Source organism: Podarcis liolepis (assembly GCF_965112155.1).
Source record: "Podarcis liolepis genome assembly, chromosome: 1".
Lineage (NCBI taxonomy): Eukaryota > Metazoa > Chordata > Lepidosauria > Squamata > Lacertidae > Podarcis > Podarcis liolepis.
The window spans coordinates 67537159-67549899 of NC_139554.1; the positions used below are offsets into that span (position 1 = coordinate 67537159).

The window sequence follows — 12741 nt, forward strand, 5'->3', positions numbered from 1 at the left end:
GCACTTCAGGCAGCAAACCTTTTAAAGCCATAATCTGGGGTTACCATCTAGCAACGTATTTATCTTTGCTTCAAATGTATTTGCTCTTTGATTTATTTGTGAAGATCTCCTATTGAAGCACAGTTTACACATGGCAATGTACTGCTGATATTTAAATATTCTGGAGACAAAGCAGCAGGGCTCTTGACAACACTGAATTCAGTAGTGTTTAGACTTTTACCTATATTCAGTTATGAAAAGGACAGAACAAGAATTGCGAAAGAAGGAAGGAAGCCAAGCCACTTAGAACTCAGGTTACATAAGGAAATAAATGCAACCACTGAGCTGTGCTTTTTAGAAACTTCTGGACTAGGCTAAAAATGCCAGACTTCCTCTTTTAATCCCAGCTGAGTCCACTCACAAGTAGTGGTAGGGCAGAGATAAAATGCTAAAGCAACCTGCAAAAAGCAGAACAGCTGGACAAAGGATCCCCTCCAGCACCATTCCTAGGATCTGTGCATGCAGCTTTCTGGTTCCTAGTGGCCTCGACCAGCAGCTTGGGGTAGGAATGAATTTTGGCTTCAGCGCTTCTGGCTGAAGAGTTTCCCTCCCACCAGTTCACTCACTTCTGCTTGCTGGGTTGGAATTCAGAGAAGAGAAAGGCATTTTAAGAATGGTTTTGAAAACTACCTGCTGGCTTTTAAATTATGGTTATATTTATGCTATTGGTATACCCAAGCCAGCTGGAGGGCGCTAGGTTTCCATCTCTGGTCTACAAAGACCACCCACATGTTGATCACAACTAGACACAAGTCCAGTTCAAGTGTTGCCATGTGTGGCTCAGCAACTGCATGAAGGGGGCAGTGGGAGAAAACAACCGAGCTCCACACTCCTCCACTCTATGTTCATCATTGTTTCCATCATCCTTCAACTCACTGAGGACAACTGTATGGGAAGACTTGAGAAGACTCCCTACCCCCATTTCAGGATTCTGGAAAAGCAGGGTTCTAAAATGCTTAGATTTCACACGTACAGAAGGCTCCCTGCTTCAGAAGGTCACCTTTCATGAGTTGGACCGTGAGGTGACAGCATACTCATCCCCACTGCTTCCTCCACCTACATGTTTGCTGAGCACAACAAAGGTAATACTCAAATACTGAAGAGGCAATACGGAATCCGATTTGTTACTCATTTGTAGTGACTGCTATGTATTCGGCTATTTAGTTTCTTTCTCTGATGTGGTTATAAATGGTATACTGCTGCTTTTCATGTGTATTTTAAGTCTATATTGTTCAACACTTTGATATTATTTGAGTAAGATTAGAAATAATCCAAAATAAAATAAGTAATTCATTTCAATTCAATGTATTTCTTAACGCAGGTTAGTAAAAGTAATGCAAAAACAGAGGATCTAATTTTTTATTTGAAGTCAGGGACAACAAAAAGAAACAGAATTCACTTCCTGATTTCAGCTGAACTTAGTACAGTACTCGCAAGCCCTAACTATTTCTACCCACTTATAATCTTTATTGGATAATCGCTCAGATAATCCCCCCATACTTACTCTATGAAACCCCCAAATTGTCAATTTCCTATGATACTAGGGTTGCCAAAGTGAAAAGTTGTTGACCTCCCCCCCCCCCATAATAAGCAAACAAATTAGTTCCTATAGGGCTTTTTGCATATATGATGTTCAAAACCCATTATACGATTCCCAAGGGACGCTGGGAGATGAGAGATGACCTGCAAAAGTTGCCATCACCATGGCTCCCCCTTCCTCAAGTCCTCTGCATGTGCCAGAGAACTGAAGAGGTGTCCCCATCTTGCTGGATTTTAAAAATATATAAATTGCTCAACCCTCCAGAGATTTAGAGGGTGCAGAGAACGAGAGGAGAGGAGAGCAGGCATCATTTCTCTACATTGGCCCTCTTTATAGGAGAGAACTACAGATGTCAAGCATGTCAGAGGCTGCACCTCAAAAGAATAAGAGCTGGGTCTGAGTGGAAGCTGTTACCCATTTGCCATCCCTCAGAGTGGTCTAGACATGATAGTTTCCTACTCCCCTGCAGGTATGTGAATATTCCAGTTTCATATAAATCCATAATTTGATATTCAGCACAAAGCTAAGCATCCTGAAAATCTCATACTTCATTTTGGAATACAGGTTTCTAATCCTCATAGACTGCAAAGGTAAGTTTGAAACTATGTTGATTAATATTTTTCTAATTAACATTTGCATTGCTGAACCTCCTTTTTATTTCCCTCAGGGAAAATCCTGCATTTTGCTGTTAATGTAGAAACCACTACCCAGAATGAAACATGCATGCACAATCAAGCCTATTGTGAGCTTTCACACAATTGTGTCCCTTCACCCACAGAAGGCTTTTCGCTCTAGTGGAGTTTTCAGAGAATGGACGGGAAAGCGTTGCATTCTCACAAGTTGCCATCATTTGATACAACTTTTATTGCATGATGGTAGAATACAGAAACTTGGGCAAACACTTTCTGGAGAGACTTCCAGCCTAAGTACTCAGTACCATCACAATAAAAGGCAATTACTTCACTGGATAAATTGAGACTTCCATGGAATTAATCCAATTTGTTTCCAATGAACAGCAGCTGCTACAGCAACTAAAAAGGAGACAGTTAAGCAATGCTTCAGTGAGAAGTCTCTAACCTCTGCCCTACAAGAGAGCTTTTTCATACTTTAACCCTATATGTAGAAATTGAAGAATTTTTGGCAAATGTCTCTTCCAAAAGATTCATAAGACTTACTGCTCCTTCAGCTGATGCTTCTATTTTAGAACCTAAGCCAGTCAGTGGCAGACTGTGAATTATCATGAGTGAACTAAAATCCAATATAATTGCTTAATATAATGTGAGAGATAATTCAAGAATCTATTTTTACTTTTAAATATTACTAATACCAGCTGCGCATCAATTTTTCTTTGAAACACAATTAAACAAAAACAAATCTAACTAGATTCATCAACACACCTAGGATAGGAGCACTTTCCGCAGCCATACTGCCATCATGACTACCAGCCACTGATAGCCTGATTTTCCATATTAATAATCCAGAAGCATTAGCCTTCAATTGGGGCTCCAGGTAAAGGTTCTGCAGCAACCCTTCAGGGATGTAGGGTTTAATTATCCATATGCTGTAAGGCTTGAACATACCTTTTCCCTCCCAAAGGATAATTTTTGTAAGGCAAAGGGAATTTTGATATGTGGTTATTCAAAGAGTTCCAGTAGGTTACAATTAAACAACTGCAAAAAGAGAAAAAGTAGACCTGTACAAGGATCACAACATATGTAGTAGCACTGAAACTTTTATATCACCTAGCTGTGCAGAAGCAAAGTCCCTTTTTTGTCACAAGACTACTTAAAGTGGCATAAGAAATGCTGAGGCAGGTCAGACAGGTTTAAATCAAAGACTGGCACTCCTAGTTATTACAACATCCTTTGCCTTCAAGAAAATGACTGACACAGAGAGGGAAAGCCTGTCAAAAGGGTTAAGGAGAACAGAGCAGTAATAGCTTCACTAGTGAATCGCTTTTCAGCCTTTGAGCTAAGGTCAAGTGCAGTGAATTCTCATACTTGACATGGATGCTACTGATTGAGAACATACTTTGAACATGAAAAAGAAGTAGACTTTTTACAGAAGTAACAGCTCTGCTTCATTGAAACCCTTCTCTAACTTTCTATTCTATCCAAAACAACTCCACCTGATTTCTAAGCACATTTATTTTTGAAAAATCACTTTCTGCCATAAATATAATGTGGTCCATTCTTTTGAAGGGAAACACTTACCATACAAGAGATTTCAGCATGTTACCATAGGAAGAAACACAACTCAGATCTAAATCATGGTTTATATATGATAATGAGTGAGCCTGAGTTCTACTCTATGCACTAGGAGAGAAAGTTTCTGCTTTTACATTGATACAAACCACAGTTACTTATTTTCAGTGGACTCAAGGAACTATTGTTTGTTCTAACCACACTTTTTAAACCTTGTTTTAACTATTGGTCCAGCAAGAAACTTCCCTCATCATTTACTCATTACAATCAAGACAAACTGCATTTATCCTACCTCCCCAGTCTCAAAGTTTTACCCCTCATGATACATTGCTGTCCCATCTCCACTACTGACTTCTCATTCATCACCTGACCTTGCTGTGTCTCCCTTCTAGAAAGAATGTGTTTTCTATGTAACACCTGGTAGATGGTGTTTTGATCTTCAAAAATCAACCCCACTTATTCTATTTTTAAAAAACCCTGAAAAAAGGTTAGCTGAACTGTCTGAGACCATAGCCAACTGCCTCACAGAATCAGAGTTGGTAGGATATAAATTATATACTTACAAAGCATCTGTGCTATGCATGATCTGCAGTGGTCTCATTATGCAATAATCAAATGCCAGAAAAAACTGCTCTCACTGATGTAATTTAACCTAATTTAATGCTTTAAAACAATATGTACCAAGAGTCTAATACATCACTCCATTTTCAGAAAATTGAGTCTCCTATGTATCCTTTCATCACCGATACTTGTCAAAACAAGAACGAGCTCCTTAAAACACACACCCTAATGCATGAAAACTAAGCCACAAGCCAATCTAAACACAAAAAAATGAAATGTGGTGTGATTTTGTCCTTCTGCAAACATTTTTGTTCAAATGACTTAACAGCCTTTCTATCTACCAACCGCCAGAAAAGAAAATATATAGAGATACAGAACAAAAGGTGTGCTTAGATAATCTCAGTTATAAAAGCCAGTCATACCAACATCTCAGTTATAAACCACCAACTGTAAAGTCCAATCATACCAACATCTCTCAAACAAGTTTCTTTTTAACAGTGTGCTGCTAGATTTGAATCATGACCTAAAAAGTTACCAAGACATTATCCTACCAAGCCCAGAAATGCTTCAATTTATATTTTCACTTGGTTGTAGGAAAGAATCTCAAACTTGAGTCAAATCATTGTTGAGACAGGTCATTCTCTAGTGGCTAGGAAAGTGGTTCATGGTACCAGTGTGTCGTGGCACCCTGGGATGCCTTGAATGATGGTCAGGGGTGCCATAGGCAATAATGGCCACTGTCCCTTTCCTTTCCTTCCCTTCCTCCTCTGATGCCCTCTCATGTCTCAGCCTCCCAATGGCTTGCAAAGTTGTCTATTGCAGCTGCCCTGGCTATAATCTCCACAGGTGAATGGTGCCTCTGTGAGGCACCTCTCTTGGGGGGAGGGGCAGCTTAGAGGTCAGGGACAGAAACAGGAGCTGCCTGGAGGACTCCCAAGCAGAGGGGAGATGAAAGGATGCTAAGGGAACACACCACAAGGGAAGGTGTTTGAAAAAGGGTGAGAGGCTGCCAGCTCTGCAGGCAACGGGTGACATAACTGGGCTCCCGAGCCCCACAGGGGTGCTGCAGAAAGAATGTAGTTGGTCAAGGGAGCCGTGGACTCAAACAGGTTGAAAACCTCTGAGTTCTAAGTTCTGAGTTTCCTACCACATCACATCCATCTAAAATAGGCTGTTTTCCAGCCTACTTATTGGCCATTACATTCTGCTCCACTATTGAGCATCATGGCATCTCCTGCCTGAAATTAACCCTTGATGCTATACAATGCTTCCTGTTGCTTGAGCTCCTTCACTAAACATCTTGCTTTACTCCTTACTAAGTACTTCATAGCTTGCTGTCAGCAATATATAGTGTGGATGGTTTCAACTTCACTCTTGAGATACCAACCCCCTTTATTTTCTGCTGAGTGAAATAGGTTTCTTCCTAAAATAATTTTATCAAAAACTGTTTGTTGCTTTACAAAAACCTTTAATAAAAACATAAAGAAAACATGGATTGTAGCCTTGTTAGTCACGCCACACTTCAGCACCATACTTACTACTCTAGCCAATATAGGGAGTAGGTTATGGCACCTACAGTCCAAAAGTACAGTGGTACCTTGGGTTAAGAATTTAATTTGTTCCGGAAGTCCATTCTTAACCTGAAACTGTTCTTAACCTGAGACACCACTTTAGCTAATGGGGCCTCCAGCTGCCGCGCGATTTCTATTCTCATCCTGAAGCAAAGTTCTTAACCAGAGGTACTATTTCTGGGTTAGCGGAGTCTGTAACCTGAAGCGTCTGTAACCGGAGGTACCACTGTATAAAATGAATATTTAGTGGAGGCAGTCAAAGGAAAAATTAAGGTATCCACTTGGTGGTAGGAGTGAAGTTAAGTAGGAATGGTTTGTTTATCTAGTTTGCTTGGCTCTCTTCCCTCTCAAAAGGCAGACTACAGGTGTGCTGTCATACCAGTATTTTAAAATGTGACAACACTTTTATATTACCAGGATAGAGGGAAAAAAGGCATGCCTATATGAATTCCCAATTATACATTGATAACCAAAGATTCTTAAAAGTTGCAAATTAAAGCAAGGAAGCCAAAAGAAACGAGAAATAATATATTGCCTTTAACAGCTGTGTTCTGGGACTAGTTCAACAGCATCAGTTTTTCATATAAGCAACAGGCTAATGCCACTGTAATTCTCAGAACATCTTACTTTGCTTTATCATTCTGGATGATGTTCGGCCTGGACAAACAGAGTTGACTTTTTCCGCTCCACTGCAAAGCATGTTCGTCAATGTTGTTGTTATTTTTAAAGTCACCCGCCTTCACATTTCCTGTGAAGTTAAGCCAGGGCTTTGCCCTAGTCATTTTCACAGAACTGAAGGGTCACCTCTATACAGTCACAGATCACAATGGCCTGAGACAGCACAGCAGAAGTTAAAACTAGCATACCAACTCCAGACATCTGGAATTACCTCAGTAGCACAGCATGCCTGTTACTTGTCTCACCCCACCACTATTGAAAGGGAGAAGGAATGAAATTGCCAGCACTAATCAGGACAAGACTTATAAGAAGTCCCCTCACTTCTTTCCACTCTTCATCTGGCAGAATCGACAACAGCCTGCCTAGACTTTGTCAGCAAAGATCAGCTCCAACCAGAATCACATAATTAAAAAAAAGTCTTCTTCTTTTATAGACACACCTCAGCTAACCTTTTTGAAAAGTAATTAATTTTAAAGAAAAATTAACACAATGAAATAACTGAGGACAGCTTACTTTCCCCCTAGCACAGCAGTTCTAATTGTTCAGCATGACAAAACAGCCTGAGTAATAATCAGGTGGATAGAAGAAATGTTACGAGATCAGCACAGAATTAATTGTACTAGCAGACAGACATGAGTAAGCTCTGCTTGCCACCTAGTTTGGTTTGGAAAGTAATCTACATACTCTTCCTACATACTCTTCCTTACTCAGGATATGAGTAATTCAGTGAAGCATCGTCTCATAAAAGCCATGATAAAATTGAAGTGCTCTGTGGGACCATCCAGATAGTACCTACCTCCCCTGTACCCTACACATAGTCTTCCTGAATCAAGAAATGTAATGGGCCTGAGTATGATATGAAGACACATGAGGCCATCAACTTGCTGAACTAAGCAGGCTCATGCAGGCTGCATGAAGAGGAGGGGAAGGGCAAGTCTCTTTAGGCAAATGGAAGTCTACTGCACAAATGTGATGACCCAGGGGTAGGCAACCTAAGGCCCGGGGGCTGGATGCAGCCCAATTACCTTCTCAATCTGGTCTGCAAATGGTCCGGGAATCAATGTGTTTTTACATGAGCAGAATGTGTCCTTTTATTTAAAATGCATCTCTGGATTATTTGTGGGGCATAGGAATTGGTTCATTATTATTTTTCAAAATATAGTCCAGCCCACCACATGGTATGAGGGATGGTGGACCGGCCCACGGCTGAAAAAGGTTACTGACCCCTGTAGATGACCCATAGTCAAGTTAGTAAACTATGAAACCTTCAGGAAGCTATCGACTAAACCATCCACAAACTGTAAGGCTGTAGCTAAGTGAGAAGAGCATTTGCGTTCAATGCAGAAAACCCAGCTTCAATTCTACGTAGGGCTGAGAATGTCCCCAGTGTGAAACCCTGGAAAACCACTGTAAGTCAGTGTAGACAATACTGAGCAGTTAGCTCAGCTGGTTAGAGTGTGGTGCTGATAATGACAATGTCACAGGTCTGATCACCATATGGGCCACCTGCATATTTCTGCATTGCAGGGGGTTGGACTAGATGACCCTTGGGGTCCCTTCCAACTCTACAAGTCTATGATTCTATGAGCTAGAAGGACCAAGGGGTTTGACTCAGTTTAATGCAGCTTTCTATGTTCCTGAGAACTCCTCCTGGTTTTGGCATTGCTTGGACAGAAAGCTAAAAACTACATTTTGTCTGAAAAGTTATCAGTTTTCAAGAGACTTTTCAGATGTGAGGCTTAAAGCTATCATTGCTGCTTCGGCTTGCAATGCCAGGGAAAAATGCCTCAGTAGTTAATACAAGTGAGCGCTCTGTTTCCATTTCTACTTTTTCCTCTGTGTTGACACAAACATGCAGCTTTGAGCTTCTCTTTATGTTTTATGTTTTCTCTCTAGCACAAAGCCTGAAGCGTAATTTTTATAGTATAATTTTATTGCCATGATGTTAATACTTGTAAGATGCTTAACATACATTGGATAGTATCATAGTATCAAAAGGTAGGTTAGACTAAGACTTGACTTTGCACAAGACCACACCGATCTTCATGGCACTGCAAGGATTTGAACTGGGCTTTTCCGCACCGGACCAGTCACTGGCCTGGGTTCAGTTCCCTGACTCTTGAATCCACAGTGAGACTCATTCCCTGTTCAATATGCAAATATATTCCATCCCATTTCTGAAAGTCCACCAGCTTCCCTGAAATTACTCCTAAGCTGGCAAGTCATTTTACCATGATGGATCTATTAAGGTGCTAGTTCACAGGCTGGTACGTTTAACCTCCCAAGAACAGCATGACGTCAAAGTAATCACTGGGGAGTTGCTCTTGTCTGGATGCGCTTCCTATCATTCATGTACCATAGATATATTTTCACAGCAGACTATGAATCATAAGCAAGGAATGCTTCCTAGATAGCCACAGTAAGCCTGCAGTCCATAGCCAGTGTTTTCATTTGCATTCCCCAGATTAAGCATTTTCATATATTCAGGCTGCTTACACCGATAAGCAGTAAAAACAAATCTGGGTCATTTATGGGCTAGTTTAAGTGACAGATACAGCTAATATATTAACCAACATTGTGCTTGTTTCATTTATTCATATTCTGTCCACTGCTCTCATTCTCCACCCCTGCCCCTAGTATCATGAAGAGCCATTCCTCAGGGGGAAATGGGACAATCCCATATTCACCGCTCAGAGCTCGAAGACATATATTATACAAATACAATAATAAACAAATCCTGCAAATTACAGAAGGATGCAGAATGAAATATCAAAGCTTAACAGACTGAAAGGCCTACCCAATCCCCCAGAGGCTCAGCCTTTTGACAAGATGCTTCCTTTAGGCTATGATATAAACTCACTGACAACTTCCTGTTAGGGCAACTAGCAGAAACTGCAGGGATGCTGTGGGTTTCCCACACTCCTTCCTCTCCTGGCTTTGATTTGAATGAAGTAACACATGCAGATAAGCCTCTTCGAAAGAGGAATAGATGAGGCAACCATAGACAGGCACATTAGATTTTAATTCATCACAAACTTAAGTGTTAAATTGTCACATTCTTGTGGTTGCATTTTGCTTCACCATTGTAAAGATTAAAGTAATTAGAAACACACCCACCCACCCCCACATATATATATATATATATATATATATATATATATATATATATATATGTGCTTTCGTAGATTTTCACGGGTACAGGAATGCAGGTTTTGGTGTCTTCGGGTGTCTTCCCGTGTAAGAGTTGGGGTGTCTAGGCGACGTTTCGACGAGGTCTCACTCGTCATCTTCAGGCTGGTGCTTTCGGCTTCTTGTTACTGGAACAGAGCAGGATCTCAGTGTTTGAGTTCCTATAAATACTGTGGAGGGGGTGTGGTGTATAGCCTCCAACGTTCTGGGCAGAGAGGAAGTTCCCAGGTTAGTGTGCCTTTTCTTCTTTTGTTCCTTAATTGCTTGAGGGATATCTTGAGTGATTTCTTGAGTGATATTCTGAGTACCACTTAGGTGGGTCATTAAGTGTGGATTAGTTGCTAAAGCTTTCGTGTCTTGACCTCTTGAGCTTGTGAAGAGTTTTTCTGAGAAGATGGCTGTACTGCACTTAGTTGTGCTCTGGCTTGGCTTCGTGTATAGGGGCGAGCTGTGGTTTTGTGCCCTGTGCCAGCCAGATCTGTGTAGGGATTGCAGGGGGGTGCAGCATCCGGAGGTGCCACTATGGTTTGGCTACTGGATGGTGTCTGTAATTTATCTGTGGAGAGGGTCTGGGTTTGGGTCTGGTGTGGTTGATTGGTGATGGCGTTCTGTGTGCCTCTGGTTCTGGTGTCGGTTTTTGTGGGGAGGGCTAATTTCCAGATGTCTGGCAGGCGGGACGTGTCGTCACGCTTGTTCATGTTGTGAGGGTGTTTCTCGATCTCGATGGCTTCCATGATTATTCTCTTGTGGTGATGTTCCATGTTAAAGAGCAATTTGGAATCTGCAAAATTAATTTCGTGTCCTGTTTCTTTCATGTGTTGGAAAAGAGAGGAAGTTTTTTCTTCTTTTTTGACGGCATTCTTGTGTTCTGCGATACGTGCATTTATTCGTCTGTTTGTTTGTCCAATGTACGTGGCTGGGCAGACTTTGCAGGGTATTTCATAGACCCCTTGGTTTTCCAACTGGATTTTATCTTTGGGGTTTCTGAGGATATTGGCTATTTTTTGGTTGGTGCAAAAGGCTGTTTTGATATTGTGTTTATGGAGGATTTTGCTAATTTTATCTGTAGTGCCCTTGATATAAGGAAGGAGGGCCATGCCATTGTTTTCTTCTGTGTCTTGGTTTTTGGGGTTTCAGAATATCACTCAAGAAATCACTCAAGATATCCCTCAAGCAATTAAGGAACAAAAGAAGAAAAGGCACACTAACCTGGGAACTTCCTCTCTGCCCAGAACGTTGGAGGCTATACACCACACCCCCTCCACAGTATTTATAGGAACTCAAACACTGAGATCCTGCTCTGTTCCAGTAACAAGAAGCCGAAAGCACCAGCCTGAAGATGACGAGTGAGACCTCGTCGAAACGTCGCCTAGACACCCCAACTCTTACACGGGATGACACCCGAAGACACCAAAACCTGCATATATATATATATATATATATATATATATATATATATATATATATATATATCCGATGATGAAAGCCAAATGCACACAACCTGTAGATTATGGCAGACTATGGATATGAATTGGCAGTGAAGTGAACCAAGGGGACTTCTGATAGACTACCTGCAAGGGGAGATAAGCCAATGAACGTTCCAAAAACATACGAAGATGAGGGAAGTGATCCAAAAATAGACCATAAAAAGCATGAACTATATACTGGTCATCAGGGGGGGGGAGTAATTAAAGCAGTTAACAGATGCAGTGACAGTTGCACACTTCCAAATTGTGGCTACCAGGCACAATTTGCAACTTGAACAGCACAGCAATGACATGCAGAAGAAGCAAGGATCCAACTTTCAAAACAGAGCATCAGAATTAAAGTCTGTGATCTTACCTTGGTGTTCACACAAGATTTTCCACGCTTATATTCCTTATGGCTTGCTCTTTTATCTAGCTTGTTCCACAAGGCTTTGGCTTTCCAACTGGTCACCTTTGATTTAAGTTTGGTATAAAAGTTCCTGTTGTCCAAAGGATCTAGTTCAAGTTGACGAGTGAGGATATTAAAGGCCTGGATTGTACCTTTGCATGTTGAGGCTTGGACAAAGTTTTCAAATATTTGGCCAGCTTGGCTATATTTCTCATCGTCCTTTTCCCCCATGTTCCAAGTAGTAAAAGAAGAATATCCTAATGGCATGCTCTTAGGCTGGGGTTCAGCTGAAATATGCAATCAGGTTTTCGCAAGCATGTAACACCTAGGAAGAGACAGATATAGGTCAAGTTAGTGCCACCTTAGGACAAGATTCAATTCCTTACAAACTACAGGTTAAGAAGCCTGCGGGATACAAAGCACATTGTGGGAATAAGCTACGGACCTTGAGAGACAAACACTTCTGAATAAATGAACACAGTAGTTTTCAGCAAATTGTGTATCCTATGTAAAGCAGAATTCCCAAATACAGTGGTGCCTCGCAAGATGAAATTAATTCATTCCGTGAATTTTTCGTCTTGCGAAGCACAGTGTCGGAAAGTTTTGGAAAAGCTTCAAAAATCGCCCAAAACCTCAAAAAAGGCTACCACACCGCATTCTATGAGTTGCTCCTCGAAGTCAAGTCGCAACTGTATTAAGGGTGTTAAGAAAAAGGAAACAAACTTGCAAAAAACGCAAGACGTTTTCATCTTGCGAAGCAAACCCATAGGGAAATTCGTCTTGCGAAGCAGCTCAAAAACCGCAAAACCCTTTCGTCTAGCGAGTTTTTCGTCTTGTGAGGCATTCATCTTGCGGGGCTTCTGCTTCTGCTCTGTTTTATATATAACTAGCTACTTTTGCAAGCGGGTTGAGCTCCTGTTGCTCGGTCCCAGCTCCTGCCAACCTAGCAGTTCAAAAGCACGTCAAAGTGTAAGTAGAGAAATAGGTATCGCTCCAGCGGGAAGGTAAATGGCGTTTCCGTGCACTGCTCTGGTTCACCAGAAGTGGCTTAATCATGTTGGCCACATGACCCGGAAGCTGTACG

The 12741-nt window shown here is 41.3% G+C and overlaps 1 protein-coding gene across 23 annotated transcripts in view; it reads right to left on the reverse strand.

Annotated features, from left to right (window-relative positions):
* Positions 1-12741, reverse strand: part of MICAL2 (microtubule associated monooxygenase, calponin and LIM domain containing 2) — a 185209-nt gene that overhangs the window by 98188 nt on the left and 74280 nt on the right. For all 23 annotated transcript variants that reach the window (XR_014519398.1, XR_014519399.1, XR_014519400.1 and 20 more), the window contains exon 2: positions 11625-11982. Coding sequence is in view for 16 of the 23 variants with exons in the window: in XM_083476265.1 (XP_083332391.1) it covers positions 11625-11924 (300 nt within the window). In the remaining 7 variants the exon portion in view is untranslated. The remainder of the gene's footprint in view (positions 1-11624; positions 11983-12741) is intronic.